This window comes from Symsagittifera roscoffensis, chromosome 5 (assembly GCF_963678635.1).
Source record: "Symsagittifera roscoffensis chromosome 5, txSymRosc1.1, whole genome shotgun sequence".
Taxonomy (NCBI): domain Eukaryota; kingdom Metazoa; phylum Xenacoelomorpha; order Acoela; family Convolutidae; genus Symsagittifera; species Symsagittifera roscoffensis.
Genome location: NC_087066.1, coordinates 6,878,495 through 6,903,687, shown reverse-complemented (window position 1 = coordinate 6,903,687; position 25,193 = coordinate 6,878,495). Strand labels below are relative to the sequence as shown.

The 25,193-nt window shown below is 34.7% G+C and overlaps 2 protein-coding genes across 4 annotated transcripts in view; one reads left to right on the top strand and one right to left on the bottom strand.

Moving 5' to 3' along the window:
* The window catches only part of LOC134845584 (uncharacterized), a 482,353-nt gene that overhangs the window by 361,466 nt on the left and 95,694 nt on the right, over positions 1 to 25,193 (bottom strand). The window lies entirely within an intron of this gene.
* The window catches only part of LOC134846580 (uncharacterized), a 34,583-nt gene that overhangs the window by 5,834 nt on the left and 3,556 nt on the right, over positions 1 to 25,193 (top strand). The window contains exons 4-5 of the mRNA XM_063863964.1: positions 7,478 to 7,637; positions 7,724 to 7,915. Coding sequence (XP_063720034.1) covers positions 7,478 to 7,637; positions 7,724 to 7,915 — 352 coding nt within the window. The remainder of the gene's footprint in view (positions 1 to 7,477; positions 7,638 to 7,723; positions 7,916 to 25,193) is intronic.

Sequence of the window (25,193 nt, the reverse complement as noted above, 5' to 3'; positions counted from 1 at the left end):
AAATGTCTATGCACCCTTTTTACAGGTTTCGCGATTTTCGGAGGCCTAATCACAGTTATCGAGATTTTTGGAGGCCTTTGTACAGGATTCAAGTGTGGTCAGAAACGTACTTGGGCGATTTTGATGAGTGTGCTTTGGAAATTGTGCTTCGGAGATAGTGTACTTTGAAAGATGCAGTGAAGAGGCTTGCTACAATCTAATGACATACAATTTAACACCGTTAGTCATTTCACCACTAATCAACTTAAATCGAAAACAATATAACTCCTATTTTCCAGTTAAGCACAGTACATTTTAACACCTAGTCATTTCACTATTAACATTAATGCTTATCTCTTATGCTTAATGCTTAACTCTTATTGGGTGTCCTATAATTTAATGACATACAATTTAACGCCGTACATTTTAACACTTAGTCATTTCAATACTAAACAATTTAAATCGACAACAATATAACTCCTATTTTCCAGTTTAACACAGTACATTTTAACACCTAGTCATTTCACTAATAAAAACTAATGCTTTATCTCTTATGCTTAAGGCTGAACTCTTATCACACCAAAGTTAATCCTGCAATTAACGCACGCACCATAATGAAAAACTTGGTTTATCTTAGTTATACAGGCTAAAAGGAGGCTTCGTAAATTACTTAAGACTCTTACTAACAAGTTTGTAATTTATTTTCAATTAGACTTTTCGCTAAACCATTATGATAATTTAAAAAAAGCTGCTTGTGTCAATTCATAACAATTTGACGTAAAATTCTGACAAAAATTAAATACTGACAATCACTTTATACTTTACTCAAATGATAAACAAACGCTAACAGAATAAACACAATATGAATGTTTCTTCTTTCGAAATCATAGTTTCATTTAAAAACAAGCCAATTCTTACAGCGTCCGGCCACTAATTTTATTTCAAGCGAAAAAATAAGTTTACCGAAAACTGGATTTGCTCAAAATATCAAACACATAAATGTCGAGCAAATGCCATTACTGAAAATAACGAATCAATAGAGACGCGTGGAGAGCATAACCATGACATTTCAAGGGGAAAATCGGAGGACCGAAATGTCATAAAGTATATAAAAGATCTCATCGAGAGATTCACCCCGACTGTTGCAGTTGCCAGTGCGGTTTTGCCAGTTACAAACAATTTGGCCACTCAGTTTGCCCTCCCAAGTAAAGACAAACTGATCCGAACGGCTGCGCGCACTCGTAAGCAGCTAGATGTAAATATGCCGCCCATCCCCGTTGCCCGAAATTTCGAGATCCTTGAAACTTTTGAAAACTTTATCCGGTATGACAGTGGATCAAATGATCATGAGCGAATCATTTTGTGCGGCGACCCGAAATACTGAGTTAGCCGATGGAACTTTCAAAAGTACTCCAAAAATGTTCAGTCTCGTCAGTCCTTCCAAAAAACATTCCCCGAAGCACATTTATCGGGTGGTTTTTTCCATCTCTCCCAGAGTTACATGAGAAAAATTAATGAATTGGTTCTGAAAGTGACCTACGAAACGAATCACGATTCAGCGCTGGCTTCAAAAATGCTAACATCCCTTGCATTCGAAAAAAAAGAAAAGATCGGCGATTCCTATGACATGATCCTTCAGGAAATTAAGAATGTATGTGACAAAAAGTGTTTAAAATCCGAGAAAATTGAGAAAATTGACGGGTTGTGTGTGTACTTCGGCTCTACTTATATAAAAACCTTGGTGCCAAATCGTGAAGTTTTATTCCCACCCTACCTTTGGAACCAGCGAGATGCGGCCGTGAGTGGGATTGCTCGAACAACAAATGCTGTCGAGGGATGGCATTTCGGCGGGATTCACTCTTATTTCAGCGGAGCCCACCCAAATATAAGGAAAGTAGTGGGCAGCCTGCGAAAAGACGCTTCCGTGCAAAACTCAACTTTTTTGATGCATCGAGTGGCCATAAATTCACAAAAAAGAAAAAGTATCGAGTTTTAAATGAAAGAGTACAAAACATAATGTCCGTTTACGAAGACAAAACTGATCTGTACTTTTTCAGAGCATTGTCTAGTTTGGGTTAAACCATTGAAAATTTTGTCTCATTTTTGTTTATTCTTTCGTATTATTAAAAATACAAATTTTAATCCTGCTGAAATTTTTGTCAGCTTTTTTTGAAAAACGTTTCCTTGCACACTCCCGGAAACGTAACTAAACGCAAGAACTTGACTCGTGCCTTAGCAATTTAACCCCAGGACAATCGCCCTTATTTTTGGGATCCTAGGTTGGGACTACGGGCTGGCAAACCCTTTAGCTTTGCGCTTATGTGCCAGCTGTTCAAAAACAGCTGACAAAGCGATCAGGTCAAAAGTTTAAGTTCGAGAATGATTCTAAAGAGTATTGATTTTAGGCTTTTGGCATTAGTTGAACCTTTTTTAAATTTCTTTACTGGCTGAAAAAGTCCAGAAAATTAGAACATAATAGTCAAAGGACGTCTAACTATTGGTTTAGCACGCAACTGCCGGCCTGAAAAAAATTTGTTAGATTTCGAGCAAGCTGCTCTTCAGTCCTTCCAAAAAACATTTACCGGGTTGTTTTTTCCATCTCTCCCAGAGTTACATGAGAAAAATTAATGAATCGGGTCTGAAAGTGACCTACGAAACGAATCACGCTTTAGCGCTGGCTTTTAAAATGCTACCATCTCTTGCATTCGAAAAAAAAGAAAAGATCGGCGATTCCTATGACATGATCGTTCAGGAATTTCAGAACGTAGGTGACAAAAACTGTTTAGAATCCGAGAAAATTGAGAAAATTGACGGGTTGTGTGTGTACTTCGGCTCTACTTATATAAAAACCTTGGTGCCAAATCGTGAAGTTTTATTCCCACCCTCACTTTGGAACCAGCGAGATGCGGCCGTGAGTGGGATTGCTCGAACAACAAATGCTGTCGAGGGATGGCATTTCGGGATTCACTCTTATTTCAGCGGAGCCCACCCAAATATGTGGAAAGTAGTGGGCAGCCTGCGAAAAGACGTTTCCGTGCAAAAACTCAACTTTTTTGATGCATCGAGTGGCCATAAATTCACAAAAAAGAAAAAGTATCGAGTTTTAAACGAAAGAGTACAAAACATAATATCCGTTTACAAAGACAAAACTGATCTGTACTTTTTCAGAGCATTATCTAGTTGGTGTTAAGCCATTGAAAATTTTAATACTACTGAAATTTTTGTCAGTTTTTTTGAAAAACGTTTCCTTGCACACTCTCGGAAACGTAACTAAACACAAGAATTTGACTCGTGCCTTAGCAAATTAACCCCAGGACAATCGCCCTTATTTTCGGGATCCTAGATTGGGACTACGGACTGGCAAACCCTTTAGCTTTGCGCTTATGTGCCAACAGTTCAAAAAAAGCTGACAAAGCGGTCAGGTCATAAGTTTAAGTTCGAGAATGATTCTAAAAAATATTGATTTTAGGCTTTTAGCATTGGTTAAACCTTTTTTAATTTTCTTTACTGGCTGAAAATGTCCAGAAAATTAGGCCATATTAGTCAAAAGACGTCTAACTATTTGCGGGCTTTTGAAGTTTATTGAGTTATTGCTTGTTTTTGGTTCATTTTCGAATGATTCATTGAAAGTATTGGCAAGGCCATTTCATTATGGTTTAAAACGTTTCAATGAAATCATTTGCAAGGTCATTTCTGTTCAAAACTTACGCAAATTAGGCAAAACGAATTTGTTTTGCTTTAAATGGCAAAAATTTCTCTCGTTTAATTCTTTGATGTTTACTGAAATCCCCTTTGAACTAAGTTTTCTTTTCATTTTGGATTAAAACGGTGTTAAGTCATAGAAATTGTTTTAAAATGTAACGAGGAAAGTGAGGAGTGAATAGAGTTTTAAAAGAGGGGGAACCGAGGAAAGTGAGGAGTGAATTTCTGCTAAAACTTGTAAGTAACTGTCCAAAATAGTAGGTTTTTTCGCAAAATTTTTTCAAATTAAGTGTGGATTACTAAAATGATTGATTGTTGATAATTTGCCACATCCCAGAGTGCTTAAATATCGATGTTTGACGTGTTTGACAACGCACACGAAAAAACATCAATGAAAACAAAAATAAAACTGAAGAAGACTTTTTAAACAAAAGATCAAAATTAAAAGCAAAAAAAAGTCATTCAACATGAAATTACGTTTTGTTAATCATTGCTTTAACAAACTTTAAAATGGATTGTTTTCCACTTTTTTTATTTATCAAGAAAGTAATGCAGAACTTTTGCAAAACAAGTTTACGACTTAATCAATTTCTAGGCCCCTCAATTTGCAAAACGATTTACTGAACACCCATCTCTTAACATCTCATCTCCTAAACACCCATCTCCTAAACATTTAACGTTTAAAAGAATTTTTTTGGTCAACTTTTTTAAAAAGCCATTTTTGGAAAATTTGCGGGACAACGCACTCCCTCTCATAATTACAAAATTGGTATACACATACATAAATTATCATTTTGGTGAAGCAAAATGTTTTTGTTTTGTTACCGTAACTTTACTTGCGTTTAACAATATTTTGTATTTAAGATTAAGTAATACTTGTAGTTAATATAATTTAGAAAGACAAGGAGTCAAATGGATCGAAAGGACTCATTGGAAAAGTTTTTAATTTTAATTACTTCATTTATTTGAAAAATGTTAAAAATCATAATTAGAAGATTGATATTTAAGGATACTGTTTTTCGGGGATTCACGTGTGAAACGAATGAGGGAAGTTTTGTATTCGCCTGATAACATATGGGTTCATAAATATGACCACTACTACTTCTATGGTATTTCAGGTTTAAAGCGTTCCAGTGCCTTGAAACATTTTGAATCAATTGTGAGGAAATGACGTGAGTTTGCATAGAAAATAACCAAAAAAACTATTCCAGAAAGCAGCAAATGCCTTCAAGGTTATAATGACACCACAGCGGATATTGATTCAGTTGCATGTTCCTGTTCTGGTGACTAGTATCTTGAATAGGAATGTCCGTAAAAACATATATGAACTGAACAAATGCTTAGGCAAGGCATTGCGTCGACGTTACATATCGCTATCCAGTTGTGTTAGGAAAAAAACGACTTCCAATTAGACGGGTTAAATCTGACAGAAATGGCATACCGCCATGTTTTCGGAAGAAATAAGTACATCTGTTCAAGGTTTGTAAGACGAAAATTGATAAATATTAATCAGCATATTTTCAGATTTTTTTGAAATAAATTCAACAATAATTATTATCAAAAGAGAATAGAATGTTTGTTCTTAAAATTATTAACTAAAAAAAATTCTCAAGAAGGTTTACTCTGATTCACTTTCCTTTTTTGAACTTGAACAAATTAAATTTTTTGTAGTTCGCTCAAACTGGTGAATGGAAAAAACATTGGAAGCAGCTAGTATCTGACGAAGAAATTGACGTTAAGAAAAATTTGGACGTTACACGATTTCTTTTGAATGGAAACCAAAGTTACAACCAGAAAAAAATGGTGACAAATAATCAGTATACAATCAAGAATTTGTTTAATTTGAAATATGATTGCAAAAAAAACTGTTAAATTGCTAACATTGAATTCAGTGTGAATGATTTCGTTGAAATAAAAAATTTAAATCAACCAAAAGTTATCAATCTACTTGTAGTTATCCTAATGAATTTCATGTTTTTCAAGTTAACCTGTTTGTAATAAATTTGGCCATAATTATATCTACACAACGAAAACTTTGAGATGCGATTAACTTATCTTAATCAATTAATATTATTTTAAAAAAATTACATGGCTAAATAAATAAAAACATGGTTAGATCATGAACTGAAGACTAACTCAAAACTTGATGATTGGAAAAAAAAGAGGGAAGGTGTGTCCCACCCAGAAAATGCCAGGAGTGCCAGCGCTTTGTGGCGGCAAAATCCGAGTATTGCGTGAAGCATAGCAAGGATTCATTGAATCAGGAGGAACGCAGTTTTACGGAAACATCTTTAGAAGTAAGTTCTAAATTCGAAAACGAATGAAAAAAAAGCTACTTGGTCAAGTTTGGTTTGTATGGATTTGGCACCAACGCTTTTGAAACACTCCTAACAAATAATATTCAAATGATTCCAGGTAAAACAGCACAAATTACCAAAGATGGTAATTGTTTATTTAGTACTTTCAGTTAATTACCTACAAGTTCCCAGCAAAGTTCAAATTACCTTAGAAATATAATATGTGACCAATTGAATAAAGTTCCGTTTACCACGATCAACTAAATGCACATACAGACCGACAAAATGAAACAAAGTCAAGTTACATTACCTCATCAAAAATGTGGAAAAGCGGAGAGTTGGGTGGTGACATTGAAATAGCCGCATTTTCTTTTATATTTCAAACCAAATTGTTTATTCTGATATTACTCGAACATGGTTTATGTACAACTCCTTTATTACAAATCCTTCCCCTAGTTTCCTAATCCATCATCAAACAACTCACTGGGAGCCAATAATAAGTTTAGAACACAAGGACAATTATGGCAAACAACTATCAGAAACGAACAATTATAATGTCAAAGTTGTTTAAAAAAGTTACGGTGAATCAACCAACGAAAACAGAAACTCAAGTATTAAAAATAATTCTGGAAATCCAAATAAAAAAAATGAAGATTCAATGCGTTTGAAGCGCAAAAAGCATTCAATGTTTTAATTGCAAATAAATCACGACACGTAAATCTGGACGTTTTCAATGTATCCTCAGAACCCGATACTAGCTATTTTTTTAATTAAAAACGCTGATAAATTTGCAAAATGTAAAAGACATTCTAATGAGTGGTATCAGTTGAACATCAACATTATTCGCCTTACAGATTGTATTACAAGACGTTATGGTAATTTATTGAAAATGAAAACATTTACTGTTTGCGATTTATGCTTTAATTATTTGCGATTAAAAGGTGATGAATGGTGTAATGCGTGACCATCCGTACTATTCACTTATTTTTTTTACTACAAAAGATTACCTCAACACGATTTAATCAGCTTATTACCAAATCAATAAATAATTTCAACAGCTAAATCACATGTAGGTTTACCCTTCCGATCATCAAGGGTATGTCAAATGTTTAATTGACTTTTTTCCTTCAATTAAATTCTTTCAGATAGTGGTCAATTTATTTGGAATGGTAATTTTTTCAAGCTCTCTCGTTAATGAACTATGTTTAAGGAAAAAACACTGCTCGTATCAGGGCGATGCTTCTAGTTTTTGGAGTGTTTTTTAAGATATATAGAATATTGCTGCTGTAGAAATAAAAATTAAAAAATTTTGAATTTTTCAGTAGGTTTTAAAAAAATTTCCCCCCACAATGTATTTTATTTGTAAACCGATATGTTTTGCATCTAGCTAAGTATTGTTTAGAAGAAATAAGATTCATCAAATCAAATTGGAATTATTACACTCATAATAAAAACCCTCAAAACTCAATAAAAAAGCTGTCATAGTTCTATTAAAACAGCGATGCAAACAGTATTAAACCCGATGATGATGATGATGGTGATGTTGATGCTGTTGATGATGTTGATGCTGTTGATGAGGATGCGGATGAGGATGAGGTTGAAAATGAGGACGAGGATGAGAATGAGGATGATGGTGGTGATGGTGAGGATGGTGGTAATGTAAGATCATGTAAATGATAATAGGGCAGATGATGATGTGGAACTTGATTATGTATATGAACATCATTATGGTGAGGATGATTTAGAAAATGATGATGCAGATGCTGCTCATGTTGATGAATGAAAATAGTGATGATTTTAATGAAGATGATGATAGTAAAAAACATGATAAGGTAACTGATGATAACTTAGATGACAATGATGACGTGAAAGTTGATGAGGTTTACGAACATCATATAGATGATGATATTGATTTAGATGATGATGTAGATGATAACGTAGGCGTGTAGATGTAGATGTGGATGATGATCTCATGGTAATAATCGGATGATGACGATTCTCATAAAGCACTGTCAATTTCAAGAAGAAGAAAAACCATCTTTCAAAGTATTTAAAATTGATACCTAATAAAGTTAATTTTAGTTTTTTGATAGAACGCTGTAATGTTGAAATGTACAATTCAATTATAATCTAATTTAAAACCTACCTTTCCCGTTGAAACTTGCAGAAAATGAGTCTTTTCAAAACGTAAATAACTCGCACATTACTTGTTTGTTACGATCTATCATTGATTTTTCATTTTGTATAGAAAAATTTGATTCAACATTTCTTTTTTGTTATGATCTATCATCGGTTTTTCATTTCGTATTGAAAAAAAATGGTTTCAAAATTAATCCTAACTAATTTAAAAAAAAAACGTTATCATTTTTGTTAGGCAAAATGTTTTTATTTTGTTACGGTAACTTTAATTGCGTTTAACAATATTTTGTATTAAAGATTAAGTAATACTTGTAGTTAATATAATTTAGAAAGACAAGGAGTCAAATGGATCGAAAGGACTCATTGGAAAAGTTTTTAATTTTAATTACTTCATTTATTTGAAAAATGTTAAAAATCATAATTAGAAGATTGATATTTAAGGATACTGTTTTTCGGGGATTCACGTGTGAAACGAATGAGGGAAGTTTTGTATTCGCCTGATAACATATGGGTTCATAAATATGACCACTACTACTTCTATGGTATTTCAGGTTTAAAGCGTTCCAGTGCCTTGAAACATTTTGAATCAATTGTGAGGAAATGACGTGAGTTTGCATAGAAAATAACCAAAAAAACTATTCCAGAAAGCAGCAAATGCCTTCAAGGTTATAATGACACCACAGCGGATATTGATTCAGTTGCATGTTCCTGTTCTGGTGACTAGTATCTTGAATAGGAATGTCCGTAAAAACATATATGAACTGAACAAATGCTTAGGCAAGGCATTGCGTCGACGTTACATATCGCTATCCAGTTGTGTTAGGAAAATAACGACTTCCAATTAGACCGGTTACTTCTGACAGAAATGGCATACCGCCATGTTTTCGGAAGAAATAAGTACATCTGTTCAAGGTTTGTAAGACGAAAATTGATAAATATTAATCAGCATATTTTCAGATTTTTTTGAAATAAATTCAACAATAATTTTTATCAAAAGAGAATAGAATGTTTGTTCTTAAAATTATTAATTAAAAAAAATCTCAAGAAGGTTTACTCTGATTCACTTTCCTTTTTTGAACTTGAAAAAATTAAATTTTTTGTAGTTTTTGTAGTGTATTACAAAGAGTTCGCTCAAGCTGGTGAATGGAAAAAACATTGGAAGCAGCTAGTATCTGACGAAGAAATTGACGTTAAGAAAAATTTGGACGTTACACGATTTCTTTTGAATGGAAACCAAAGTTACAACCAGAAAAAAATGGTGACAAATAATCAGTATACAATCAAGAATTTGTTTAATTTGAAATATGATTGCAAAAAAACTGTTAAATTGCTATAATTGAATTCAGTGTGAATGATTTCGTTGAAATAAAAAATTTAAATCAACCAAAAGTTATCAATCTACTTGTAGTTATCCTAATGAATTTCATGTTTTTCAAGTTAACCTGTTTGTAAAAAATTTGGCCATAATTATATCTACACAACGAAAACTTTCAGATGCGATTAACTTATCTGAATCAATTAATATGATTTTTAAAAAAATCAATTACATGGCTAAATAAATAAAAACATGGTTAGATCATGAACTGAAGACTAACTCAAAACTTGATGATTGGAACAAAAACGAGTGTCCCACCCAGAAAATGTAAGGAAAGCCAGCGCTTTCTGGCGGCAAAATCCGAGTATTGCGTGAAGCATAGCAAGGATTCATTGAATCTTGAGGTACGCTGTTTTATGGAAACATCCTTAGAAGTAAGTTCTAAATTCGAAAACGAATAAAAAAAAGATACTTGTGTCAATTTTGGTTTGTATGGATTTGGCACCAACGCTTTTGAAACTCCCAACAAATATTATTCAAATAAGTCCAGGTAAGACAGCACAAATTACCAAAGATGGTAATTGTTTATTTAGTACTTTCAGTTATCTACTTACAAGTTCCCAGCAAAGTTCAAATTACATTAGAAATATAATATGTGACCAATTTAATAAAGTTCCATTTACCACGGATCAACTAAATGCACATACAGACCGACAAAATGAAACTAAGCCAAGTTACATTACCTCATCAAAAATGTGGAAAAGCGGAGAGTAGGGTGGTGACATTGAAATAGCCGAATTTTCTTTTATATTTCAAACCAATATATTTTTTTATTCTGATATTACTCGAACATGGTTTATGTACAACTTCTTTATTACAAATCCTTCCCCTAATTTCCTAATCCATCATCAAACAACTCACAAGGAGCCAATAATAAGTTTAGAACACAAGGACAATTATGGCAAAGAACTATCAGAAACGAACAATTATAATGTCAAAGTTGTTTAAAAAAAGTTACGGTGAATCAACTAACGAAAACAGAAATTCCATTATTAAAAATAATTCTGGAAATCAAAATGAAAAAAAAATGAAGATTCAATGCGTTTGAAGCTCAAAAAAGCATTCAATGTTTTAATTGCAAATAAATCACGACACGTAAATCTGGACGTTTTCAATGTATCCTCAGAACCCGATACTAGCTATTTTTTTAATTAAAAACGCTGATAAATGTGCAAAATGTAAAAGACATTCTAATGAGTGGTATCAATTTAACACCAACATTATTCGCCTTACAGATTGTATTACAAGACGTTATGGTAACTTATTAAAAATGAAAACATTTACTGTTTGCGATTTATGCTTTAATCATTAAAAGGTGATGAATGGTGTAATGCGTGGCCATCCGTACTATTCATGTATTTTTTTGACTACAAAAGATTACCTCAACACGCTTTAATCAGCTTATTACCAAATCAAACTTGTCCATCATGGTTTCCGCTGGATAAGTTAAATAAAAAATATTCCTACAAAGTAATGAACGATTTAACACACGATGAAATTAATTTCAAAGGGTTGTTAAGTACATACAAAGCTGAACATTACAAACTAGCCATGAACATGTATCCTTTTCCCTCCACAAAGTGTTTTTGTGGCGCAACACAGATTGTAGAAACATGTAATCAAATTGGTTTCAATCATTTTTTTGAATTATCTAGATGAAACTTTCAAATCCTTTAAATCAAATTGGAGAGTAAAGATGAAGAGTAATCGATCGAATTTTTTAGATGTCAATGATGAGTTTATTCCTATTGAAATAAACCAGCTGTGAAACTTAGCAAACAGGACTTTGGTTCAAAATCACGACAATGGTTCAAAAACGACAATGGTTCAAAATTAAACATGTGACATCCAACTACTAAAAATATTTGATATCCCCATTCTGATACGCCAGCTGTCGTAACAAGCACATTAAGAGGTGCAACGCCTGTAAAAGTTGGTCAATTTTCAACAACTTGGATCATGTCGGAATCAGAAGGAGGAGTTAAAGGTGTCGGGTCGCTCTGAGTACATGATTATCGAAACATGTCGGTTAAAAGCGATTATTTACTGCCTTCGTTGGAATCTTGTTTTCTTACATAAAAGGTTTGACTGCTCAGAACTAATGCATGCAAAGCTTAGCTCTAGAATACCATATGGAGGAAGATTTAATAAATAAGTTTTAACGCCACGACAACGCGCCCCTCAATGATCAGCTTGAGAAATGTTTGATAAGTGCAACATACATTCCGATGTCACTAACATACTCAATTAAGAAGCACCTGGCTGTTCAGATGCAAGGCTTCTCGCGCAGAAAATGAAACAGGACACAAAAATTCAGCAAGTAACAGTCAACAGCATAAAAATAGCAAACGGCCTGAAGTCTGTGTCCGAAAAAGCCATCCGATTAGCTCTTCCCTGCCGGTCGGCGATTAATCGGGCCCTCAACCGACAGAAGGTAAATGAGAGACCCACATTGCCTCCCATTGTCGACAGACATTTTGAAGTACCAAAGCAACACGAGGATTTTTGAGTCTTCAATAGCGGCATTAAAGATCCAGAAATGGTGTTGATTTTTGGAGATCGCGACAATATCCAGAGCTTGATATTGCATCGAGATGTGTGGCTGTGCGGTGTAACGTTCAAAGTTTGCCCTATTCAATTTTATCAACTTTACACCATCCACATTCAACTCGCTGGATTTTATCTCCCCTGCATTTCTGCATTGTTGCCAAGCAAAACAGAGCACATTTACAAAAAACGACAGAAGGGATTATCAGCCATCACCGAAAACACCGAGCCTCACCGCATTCTCCTCGATTTTGAACCTGCAGCACTAAACGCTTTCGCCAGCCATCATACCGGAGCGTTGCTGAAAGGCTGCTATTTTCATTTATGTCAAGCTTTCAACAGAAAAATAAACGAAGTGGGCCTAAAACGACTGTACGAAACTAATCACGATCTCAATTGGTCGTTGCGCTTAATTCCAGCTCTAAGTTTTGTACCAGTTGAAATGGTCAAGGCTGCTTTTGACTTGGTTATTGAGGAAATCGAAAGTGTCTGACAAATTTGATCTCGATGACAGCATAACTGAGAAAATTGATGAGGTAGCCTCATACTTCCAGCGCACCTACATCAAAGGCGAAACCATCGGAAGGAATTCTCGCGACCCTCTCTTTCCAGTAAACCTTTGGAATCATTCCGAAGAAGCAGCTGCTGGGTTAATAAGGACAACAAATGCTGTAAAAGGCTGGCATCTTGGCGTTGCTACTCTCTTTAAAGGAAACCACCCATCTGTTCACATCTTTCTGGAACAAATCAAATTAGATGCTGCCAATCAAAAATTCAATATATTGAAAGCAATGGGGGGAAACAGCAACCCCAGTCGCAAGAAGTACAGGGAATTGAATGAGAACGTGAAAAACATTTGCAACAATTTTAACAAAGATTCTATTTTAACATATTTGTATTCTCTCGCGCAATTAAGTCATTACTAACTCTGTTTATTTTATCAAATTTTATGAGTTTTTCAAAAATTTAATTTAATTTCTAAAAAAAGTACACTTTTTGAGGTTCCTGTGGCCGTAGAAGTCTGATATTTTGGGAGGTAATAGAGGCCAATATCAAAAAATTTTTACCTTCTCCATCACCCCGCCCTCCAGTACCGCCTGGGCCTGGTACTGGGGGGTCTACCCCTCCTTTTGTGATCAACTAATCAAACCCTCAGTAGTTTTCGAATTTCATTCAAAATTTGACTTCTTGGTGATTTGATCTTTCGAACTTTTAATTTTAAAACACATGCATTATCCGCTAAGCTATGTCGACTTGATGTGATATGACTTTTGTTTGTTTAAGAAATAGCCGCAACGCATTTCTATAGCAATATTGGATCAAAATTTCTGTTCGTTCATGCTTTGAACTCATTTCCATTTGGAACAAGCAAGTTTTACGTTGCTTTGATATTTTGTTCACATGCGTCAATTATTCTTTGATCACAATTAATAGTTCTTTGATTTGTTCGGAGATATACTGTTTCGGATTCTTCAAGAGGATAGGGTAAGTTTCAATTGCTTTAATTATAGGGTAGAATGGTATAGGGTGGATTGGTATAAGGTAGATTGGTTTGTAGGATAGAATATTATAGGGTAGATTAGCACAGGGTAGATTGGAATAGGGTAGAATGTCATGGAACCAACTTTATAAACCATGTTTGTTCAATTTGAATAAGCTACCGTTCATTTGCTTTACAATTGATTATCACATATCACTTGCTATGTTACTTGATATTAACATAATATCATCTTCGAAAGAATCATTTTTGCAAAAAGATTACAAATTGTTACCATATAGGAACGAATTGATCAAATGAAATCGTACCAGAGCAGCATATGCAGAAACTCTCAAACATTTGAAGATAAAACTGGGGACAAAAACTAGTTCACGTTTTTAAACGTTTTTGCAGGAAATAGCTAAAAAGTTTACAGATTGGAATATAATTCATCATACTGAATCAGATGTTTACCATATGAACTAGAAAGCAAAATAAAGTCAGATAATAGAAAGTCAGAAAATTTGTGTCAACGTATTTTATCAAGTCAACTTCCAACTTGTTGCTCAAGAAAATGTTCCAACAAATTCAGTCAAGAACTTGTTTTTTTTTTCATTTACTTACCATCCGAAAGTACGTATTTTTATTGCACAAGAGATGGTTGCACAGGTGCTGAAGTCACATTGAACAAAGAGAAAATGAAAGAAATGTCGATTAAAAGTATATATCAGAAAACCAAAGCACTATATATCAGAAAGTGCTTCATTGTCATTATTGCAAGTAGAGGTTCTGCTGTTCCCGTCATATTTTTTTATAAACAATTAATTGATGGTTCAAGTCTTGGGGCTTTTCTTATTACCTTTATGGTTCCAATAAGGATTGCCAACATTATGGATTTTCCGGACTGTTACAGCATTTTCAAACTCGACTAACAGATATTAGCCTCCAAACATCATCAAATTTGAAATACATACAATATATGACGGATTGTTTGATAAATCTAAATCTATCTGGAAAACATTCAAAGGAATACTTTCAGCGAGGCCTCCAGTCATTAACTATTGGCAACAAAAAACTAAGGTTGTTCAATGAAATATCGCTCAGTTTGATTGATAATGACAGATGTGTTAAACAGTTATCAGCATCGTTACGGCGATCTAGCGTCAATTTTTTTGTAACACTTACTTGCAATCAAAAACACCATCCTGGCTTAGCACAACTATTGAAAGCAGTAGATAAATGTCTACGGTTGTGCGATGCTGGCCAAGAAGTATTAAATACTTAATAAACTTGATTCTTCACTCTTCGGAAAACCTCAAAGAAAAAGTGGAAAAATTTGGAGTCGGTCAGAGTTTTAATCTACAGTAGGAAATCTGCCTCATTACAATGTTCTCTTATGGGTAAATTCAAACAGTTACGACAATAATATAATTCAATGCTCAGAGCAGACTATTTTTCAAGATTTTCAAAACATTTGTAACTCAAATTTGGAGCTAATTCATGAAAATGAAAAGATACCCATGAAGAATGTATAAAAATTCATACACACGATTGCGAAAAAAGTGGAAATCGCTGTCAAAAAAGGAAAGATTTAGAAGGCAACAAAGTCAGTAGAACACCTGCTAATCCTTCTTGTCATTATCATTGGTTGTTATCGATACAGCAAAATTATCCAGACATTGTGACATTAATTGACTTACATTTAGCCAAAGAAGATGAAAAAAATGGGTTTCAGGTAAACGGTGAAATGGCCTGTGAAAAATATATGTACGCCGCAGCAAATGGAGAGCACATTTTAACTATTATTACAAAAAATTTCTGCATAACAAGATCAAGCACTTGCCTCCTTTTTACAACAGGACATTACTTGCAATTACTTGACATGATATGCAACAAAAAATGAAGAATACGCCGATGCAAAAATAACTGCCGGAACGGATGGAAAAAACTTCAGATTACAGGATGTTGGCATTCAGAACAAGAGATTAGCCTCGGTAAAATTTTTACTAGATTACGAACAGAAAAATAAGAGACAAGTACAAAAAACGTTATGCCAAAAATTGTCCATTACGGAAAGCGTTTTCTGGCTGCTTGGTGAACCATATGTCTTCACTAATATGGTCTTTGTTCATGTACAGAATGTACCCAGTGAGCGCGTTTTGTTAAATCTTCCAAACGATTATCAAAACTAAACGAAAACTTGAATAAATTCAATTTTCGTAATCATGTTCCAAATTTACCAAATTTTAGGAAAATAACGGTCTCTCAACGACAAATTTTGAACGATTCCTTACAATGAGATGAAAATCTTGACAATATAACAAAATCTAATTTGAGACCTCCAGAAATACGAATTGTTTCTAATGTGGAACAATTTTATCGTTGTTTCGTTTCTGTCAAATTAACACCCGATTATTTTTGCCACACCCAACTTAAAATGTTTGAGCGTGTCAGACAACTTGGACTGGAAAATTTACCAGAGGACATACAAATTTTTAATGAATACTGGCGACCAGAGTTTAGAAAAGGGCTGAACCAATGTGAAGAATCTTTTATTGAACAACGAACAACTTTAAAAAAGATAATTCGAACACTCAATAACAAGTTCAGTGTTCGAATAACAAGAACACTCAATAACATGAGACATACAAAACATCAAGTCATTTTAGGTAAAACTTAGTTCAATTGATAAGTTTAAAAATCAATCAACATAAAAGAAAAAAAACAGTTAAACTAAAAACTAATTAATCGCTAAAAACTTGTTAGTGATTATATACGATGAAGCGTTTTATTTTCAGAAAAACTTTACCTAACAGAAAAAATTTACAGTTTTTAAGGAAACTAGAAGATTCGTTCATATGAAAATTTTAAATTTATACTACAATTACTTCTGACACGAGCATATATTATGTTTTTTTTTGTCATAAGAAACCCTGGAACAGGGAAGACATTTGTTAGTGGATTAGTGCTCGCCTACACGGTATGTAACAGATTGGTTTCCTACACAACCAGCCTTGCGTCACGTAGAGCAGACAGTTTAAACGGCGAACATATCCACAAACTACTTAAAATTGCTGTGAACACTTTAGATCCATTATCGCAGGCTGATCAGGCGCTGGTAAAACTAAATAATGATAACGAGCGACGCACCCTTTTATCACAACTTCAGGTCTTTTTTGTTGAGGAAACTAGTTTGATCAATGCAGAGACGTGGGTGGCTATGGATCACATACTACGCAAACTAAAAAACAATGAGTCTTCCTTTGGTAGACTTGCCATGATAGCAAATGGAGACTGCTGCCAACTACCTAACATAACAGGGCAAAATATTTTTTACTTCGTCTTCTTTTTTAATTAATTTCGACTATCATTTTTTAAATTATTTTGATCGAATGATAGATCCAGCTGGGCAAACACTTTCGAAATTAGTTGAAAAACGTCCACTTCAGACAGAAGAAATTGAAAAATGTGTCAATACAATTTCCGAAAACTGTAACTTCGTTCCTCATTGGACTTCCATATATCAACCTTTCATTATGAAAGTTTTCGGTAAACGTGCAGCAGAAAAAGAATGCTTCAACGAATACTGTGATAAAAAAACAGAGACAGGATTGAATCACACGCTTGTTTATGCCTTAGATGAGGTCTCTCCCAGAAAATCACACTTATGGCAAACCGGATCATCTCAAGTAGGTTGACACAAAAATTTGATTTGTTCATTCTATTGTTATTTTAATGACGGTTCACTAATTTCTAATAAAGAATACCATTCGATTTTTTCAAATTAACTTTTAAAATGTTTGAGGTTGCATCAATCCTCAACAATCAAAATACCGATTACGAAAAGTTAATACTTCATCCAGATGCAGTTTTGCGTGCGACCAGAAACGTGCCAGGCTTACAGATAACAGTGTTAGCGTTTTTGTTGCCCATCGTCGGATGCAAACTCAAATGAGAACATACTGATTGCAACATATCGATCTTGGCCTCAGGTGACACTGAGAAAGTCTGGGGGACACATTTTCAGCTACAAGGGTAACACTGTCAGAAAAATTCAATTTCCAGTCATCAATTATATTGCAATGACCATACATAAATTCATGGGGGACACACTCCGATACCTTGCAATAGCTATTTCTCAAATAGCAAAAAAAATTCCTTGTGGTTAATATCGCAATTATACGTTATTTTAAGTAGAGTTCGTTTTTTGAAAGATTTGTTTTTTGTTGGGAACAAAGTTGAACTATTGAATACGATCCGGCAATCTCTAAAGCAAGAGAAATATGACTGAAGAGCGATTGTACAACTTCTTTACTTCCCTGAAGAATTCGGAAAACAACCAGGACGGCCATAATGAAATTGCAACACCGCAGTTTCTGCGAAATCACTGTAGTGTGCCATCAACGGAAAACTGTTTTGTTTTTGTTATCGTCAGTGTTGCAAAATTCAAAAGCAGAATCTACTTTGTGTCACAAACAAAAAAAGTTTATCTGAAGAACTTCGGCGATTAAATTCCACAACCGAAGGAATAAGTCAGTACACATAAAACAACCAACCATGGGCAACTGGTTTCTTTATATGATGCAGAAGACAGAGAAGAAGTCTTTAATATTGTGAATGTTATTGATGAAAATCATGACAATTTGGATTATAATTAGTTTAAAATGAAATGTAAAGATGATTTGAAAAAATTATAACCATTTGAAAATGATCAATTGTGGTAACATTAATAAAATTGATGAAAAATATTGAAGTTTTGCTTTCCTTTGTGCAATCTATCAATATTTTAATATTTCAACATAAGAGCTTCTCAGCGTTGGACGCATTGCAAATCGTTAAGGTTTATTTTTATTTTGATATTTATAACTACATACTTATTATTTTGTGAAAAACGAGATTAATAATTTTCTCTCGCACAAACTGATTCTAATTGGAACTTCATTAAATTAATAATAATCAAATTACTATATGAGCTTCTCTGCGTTGGACTTAAGGGCAAAGCTTAAGGGTTTATTTTTATTTATTATACAAAACATTTTTATTGTAAATTTCAAAAAAAATAATGATTAATTGTAACTTTTTGACGTACTTGAGTAATATCAATTGATTTATTCAGTCTTTTTAATTATTTGAGGAAATGCCAGAGGAATTGAGTATCCAATTTTTTTTCTATTTGTTTCACACACTTGAACAAAAAAATATACTCCGAAAACCCCGAAACTTTCAGAAAGAAAAAAAAGCAAAAGTTTAAAGTATTGTTTTTTTTCTTCTTGATGAGTTTACCCATTTTATACTCTTTTTTAAATAAAATCTGAAACAAATTTTACTCGGTGGGAAACACAAACGGAAGCAAAAATGAGCATTTTCATAAGAAAATGGTCATTTTTAGCACGCATTGAAAATTTTTTGTTCATAGGATATCACCAAACAATTGTTTATTTTTTTGATATAGATTTTTTTCTATCGACTAAATATTTGAGTTCAATTATTTTATAGAAAGCAACAAGACCCATTTCAAACCAGAAATAACTAGAGCGGAAGCACAAAAAGCAATAAATGATAAATTTGAAAGGATTTCATTTAATGATTTTTGTGATAAAAATTCGAAGAAACCGCAAAGATTTCTTGTTGAGGCCTATTATTTCCATGCATCGAAATCCGCCAAAAAGGAAGACCTGGCAGCCGTACACAAAAAAGGCCCTGGAGGAACCGTAAAAGAAACACCATCTTCTGATAGGTTTTTCGTGCTGGCTATTACAGGAACCCCACACGTTATTCTTATGTTGTCCCAGACACCTTACAACACCAAAATTCTCCTCCGATGTTCAAACAACATCGCACCAGGACAACTTGTGTACGTTCCGAACCCAGAAAAGAAATCGTTTCTAGAGGATAACGTTGTTGTTACCATGAATAACCCGTTGGTCCTAGTTAAAGATGGCTGCAATGCACAGGTGGTTAACCCACCAAGCAACATCGAGAAATCTCAACACGTTGGGTTCGATTTTGTGACAAATATTTTGGATTTATCCTCGGTGGTTCCAGTTGATGGGGTTTGCAGCGGGAAGTTTTGTCATGCACAAAAAGAAAGAGAATCCTGGGCCTGCATTAAGGCGGACAGTAAACGTCACTGGTTTCTTAAATTTCGATTCAACTGCGATGAATTCGAAGAAATGTCTAACGGACACGTTAACTTAACTTCGAATGCCACAACATCCATCATGGTTGCATCATCAATAATTAATGTGCCGCTCTGCAACCAGAAATAGACAGCACCGAGATGCAGGATTGTGTAAGAAAAAAATTGCTTGTTAAGTTTATTTGTTAAAATCAAAAACACATGTAAACATTTTTGCGAAATAACCATTTTTAGATTAGAAATAATTCACACAATTAGACTGGTGTTTAGATATTTCAAATTGTTGAGCTTGTCAATGCTGCTGGTGGATTCTAAGCTCAAGGCTGGATAAAACCAGCTCTCACTGACGAGGGAGTAACTACACTGAACTTTACAATGCACGTATCTGCTCTCGAGCCAAAGATTCCCCTGACGAAAATACAAAACGAATGTGTTTATAAGGAAAAGGTTAAAATGATAATTATTTTTTTTCCGATTGGAAAAAAATCTCACGATTTAATTCAAATTTCTAAAATAAAACAATATAAAATTTTTATTATTGTTTTCTAAGTTATTCAACCGAGTGAAGAAAGATAAGTACAGTTGTCTGAGGATGAAGAGCCTTTGAATAAAGTATTAAAAACGAACATCTCCGCATCAAGTCATTCTCAAAGATGCACCAATCAACAATTTAGTGCAGGTCCATCTAATGCTTTGAAGGTTTCAACCTTTTATGTGGAAGACGATCGAAAACTGTTCCAAATACAGATCGATTGATGAAAGAATCACCAAAAATGCAAGGCAATGTAGTATTTACTGCAAATACAGCTTTTAACAGACCAACAACAGCCAATATGTCTCAACCAATAATCAATGACAATGTCATGCATCATTTGAACACAGAAAATTTTCAGTCGTTTTTAGATGCAGGGCAATTGATCAATAGGAATGCAAATATTCAAAATATAATGCAAGAAAACAAAACCAATTGAACAATTCAATTGATGATAACTTGAACCACGATGCTAATGTGTAAAATTCATAAAAAATCAATACCGTGCAAACCTTTCAATTATTACGAATTAGTAATTCAAACGGAAAGAATCAAATAAGCTCTACAAATATCATGACATTTGAATAACTACTTTTTTGGTTAATTTTTATATTATTAAAGGCAGAATGATTAATTAATTTGCATAATTTGATATATAAAAAATTATAAATGGTTCGTTTAACGTTATCACAATATTATGACAGCAATCTGCAAATAGTGAACTCCAAAACTTGACAAAATTAATAATTTGTGATTTGAGTTTTTAAACTAAAAACAAGATTGCTCGTATCAAGGCGAGGCCCTGAATGTTCCGACTGCCTCCTAAGGTCTATGGAGCAGTAATAACATGGAAAAATCAAATGAAATAAAACAAAATGAAAAAAAAATTTCCTTAAGTTTGAATTTTTTAATGAAAATCATCCCCCCATACGCCATATAAAGTACAAAAGGATAGATCTCGCTCCTTGTAACAAATCAATTATGGCAAATAAGCTATTTCAACCAATTAGGAACAATTTCTAAGACGGATTAACTCTCCGCTCACGCGTTAATAGCGCGAAATATATCGCGCGTTAATTGTCCCAAATTGGCCAAAATGTCAATCTTTAAACCCCCGTAACTTTACGAAAAATGATCACAGGTGAAACATCTTTTCAAATTTGAGCTCAGGACAACAATACCTTTCGAATGATATAAAAAATTCCGTCAAAAATGGCTAGTTAAAAAGTCGAAGTTTGTCTGAAGAAAAAACAAACCCACCCCGAGCACAAATATTCCGTTACTTTCGTATCGAAAGTCGGAACAAAATCATTTTTTGGTTTTGGTCAAATGTGAGAGCTGGAGAACCTCATAAAAAATTTATAAAGTGTAAGATGTTAATATATATAATGAGTATGTTCTTACAAAAATGATGTACGTAAATGTTATTAAATATCTATTTATTTTACATAGAAATCCTGAACTCACAATCAATAAAAAATTGAAGCTTATTTCTTACACTTATTTTCAAGGCTTCCCTTGGACATATTAAAGTGAAGACATGGGTTAAGCTCCTGGAAACAATTACTGGTACACTTAAGATTAGAAAATTGTGTGAATATTGTTAGAACAACTTTTATTATATCTGATTGAAGTCTGCGAAAGTGTTCACCACCTCCCCACAGACAACTAGCAACTTTCTGAATTTCAACTGAAATTTTGTTTGAGTTCATTATAAACAATTTTGGAAACCAGGGCTATCAGTAGCAGTTCATTAAACTTTTTCTATTCCAAAAAATTTAATCAAAATTAATTTTAACCGACACACTTACAACTTTTTCTAGTCAATTTTTCAATTCACTCTAATAGTTCCTTTACCTTAGCTAAAACAAAATTAAATCAAAGTTAATTTCACCGACAGACGTCCAACTTTCGTGGAATCAAATTTCTAGTTCAAATCTATAGTTGTTTAATCCTAGTGGCTAACTGTGGACTTTAACGTGACTCAATGCCTCAAATGGAAGGTCAGCTACCAAATACTCTCATCCCAATTTCCCAAAGCTCGAACAGTACCGGGGAGATAACTTACTACGCCAATATAAATTTCATCTCCTACCACCAACGCCAGGCACAAAAACGTGATACCACCACCCCCATTTCATGCCACTAGCAAACAGTCCGTTCATGGCATGGCCCCTTTATCCCGTGGCAATTCAACCAACCCCCGAGAAATGCCATCCAACCATCTCCCTACAGTAGGAGTATTAGCTCTCCTCATTCGGTTTCTCACCATGCTGAGAGTCACTAGTCTGCAAATCTGGTCGTAAATACGGTTGACGGAAACGGAGATCTATGACCAGGAAAACATTCTTCCACTGAAAAACAATCCATCCGTCGCAAAAGAGTGCATCCCTAACCGAAAAAGAGAGTATTCTGAATCAGACGTTCCAATTCATCAAATCGTTTGAAAAATCCAAATACTTCTGTTTTTTGTTGGATTTAAAACGTTCCCCAAAAGATATCGAGTTTGGAAGCTCAGAAGTACTGCCCTAACTACAATAGAAGTCCTGAAGTCTGAGACAGTCAACTCTCAAGATAGAAGAGATCACCCATCATGAGGATCGAATAACTCTATTTCGGTTGATTGTCTACTTCCGATACGTGTTTGCTGCTCCGCCAATGCTCGATAAAAACATCAATATAGTAACCATCCACGCAGCCGTCTAGGCCTTTAAAGATGCGCAGAAGGATGGCCGTGATGATGACGAGACACTAGTCTAATTGTCCTTTGAGCCCTATCTTGTTAACTTAAAATTGTGTGAACTATTTTATAGATAAATTGTTTATATGAATAAAGGCTGCAATTGGATTTTAGGCAGATGTTTTCATTGTGGCCGGTAGCAATTTTCTAATAGGCGACGAAGAACCGAAGTTGGAAAAGCATTTCGAAGGCCATTCCAATACGGTGATAACAGAGCCGTTATTTTGTAAACTCTTTTGGAAAGACGTATCTCCGTTCCCGCCAGCTATACCACCAGACACCCATGAAAAATTTTATCGTTATATTGTTTTCTTGATTCGAATAGCCTTTGTTTCCAATTTCAAGATCAAAACAAAATGCCCAAATGACAAAAGAAATATATGAACTTGTTGAGGGCTACAGTTTCAAGGAAGTTGATTCGGTCGCCAGAAAATGTCAGTCAACTTTTCAGCAACTTATTGTACACTGACAAGGAAAGAACTAGCACAAACTCTTCAGGGAGGCAAGCAACTTACGATTACACAAGTTTTTTCCATTCAGGAAACATTTCCTGGTCGACTTTATCTCCGTTATTGAATCGTAGCAGTTCAAAGGTAGCAATATCCTGTCACGCCTCTAACACTACGAAGCGTTCTTGGTTATACAAGACCATCTCGCTCAACTTCATGTTGGTCTGAAGAGCAAACTTTCTCTCGGTGACTTGGTTTGCTAATCTACCAAGACGACGTTTTTGGGGTACAGTGGACAAGTTTCCGAGGATGCAATGATCAGCCTCCTGGCTGAACCTTGTACACTCATTCCAATTTCGCAAGCCGAAATGTTTGTGAACCTGTCACCCTTTTCTACCTTGAGTTGGCAATCCCCGTTGTCGGCTTTCTAAAAGAAGCAAAATGGGACAACCCTGACCAGGGTTAAGTTGAGGAGCAGGTTGATAAATTGTAGTCCTCCAACAGTTAGCGCTAGATAAAAACGCTGAAGTTGTCAAGCGGAACCACACACACTTGCAACACTGTTGAGAAGTTTGGAATACCTAGTCAAACTTTACTCTTGCAGAGGAACAAGACTGAAGATTGGACAGGCATCTGCGAGGTGAGATTCGTAAGCATTGAAAGTGGGTATTGGTATGTACAACTCATTTAGAGATATTTAGTAATTAAGGTTTTGTATCGTCAATTTCGAACGATATAGCCCCAAAATAAATAGTTGAAAAATGCATTGAACATTAAGTTGTGGGGACAGTTAACCCAAATGCTGATAAATCAAAAGTGGGGAGGGGAAGTTGTTTCAAATGCTGAGAAATCTGAAGTGTGGTAGGGGCAATTATCCCAAATGCCGAGAAATTTGAAGTCGAGAGGGGCATTTGTCTCAAATGCTTTGTGATCATTTATTTTGCTACTTTTTGTGTTGCAGGTTTGATTACTGCATAGAGGTTGAGCATTTCATGCTCAGGTATTTACAGTTGGTGATAGCTTTTTATATGAATCAGTTCATTTGACTGAGTGGTTTAGTGGTGATTTAGTTTTTTTGAACGACTGACCTACTGGTCTTAACAGTTTGTTTTCTGGATCAGCTTGGAGAGAAAATTTTGTTTATGTCCTTGTGGTTTCTGTCTTGAACAACATTGGCTTGCTGTATGATTAAATTTTCCACAAACTTCGCAGAATTTTAGTGCTACGTTTACCACTGGGGCGAATGATTCATTAGGATTTTGGGTGTCTACCTGTTGCATCGGATACGGTTCAGGTTGCTGTTTAATTGGCCGTACTGAGCCGTTCGCATACGCATAGCCTGCTGTTGATGATTTGGTTGCGCCGGTCGATAAGGCTTGTTCTGTTGCAACTGCGGGTACTGCGGCATTTGGGGATGCTGTTGCATTTGCTGCACTTGGGTGTACTGTTGGTTCTGAAATTTGAGAGGAAACCTATGACCGAAATCTGGGTTCCTTTGTGGTTGGAGCCCTTGGTAATTATTTCCGCCGATGAACCGTGGTGGCCAGTTATTTTGCCGTTGTCCACCTCTACCTTCTCTTCCTGGTGCGAACCAGTTAATTTGGTTTGGACAATAGCTTTGCTGATAACGCCCTCCAAATTTTTCTTTAGAAGCTGCATTATGTTGATTCTGCGAGTAGCGATGATTTTTGAGGTGCCGGCGATTGCTCAAGTGAGGTCTTCTCTTGTTCCGACATCTGCGTTCTTACTTCATTCAGCAGTTTTTCCTCAGTTCCTTGGTTGTGGACAGCGTAGTAAGGGCGCTAATCAAACTTTGT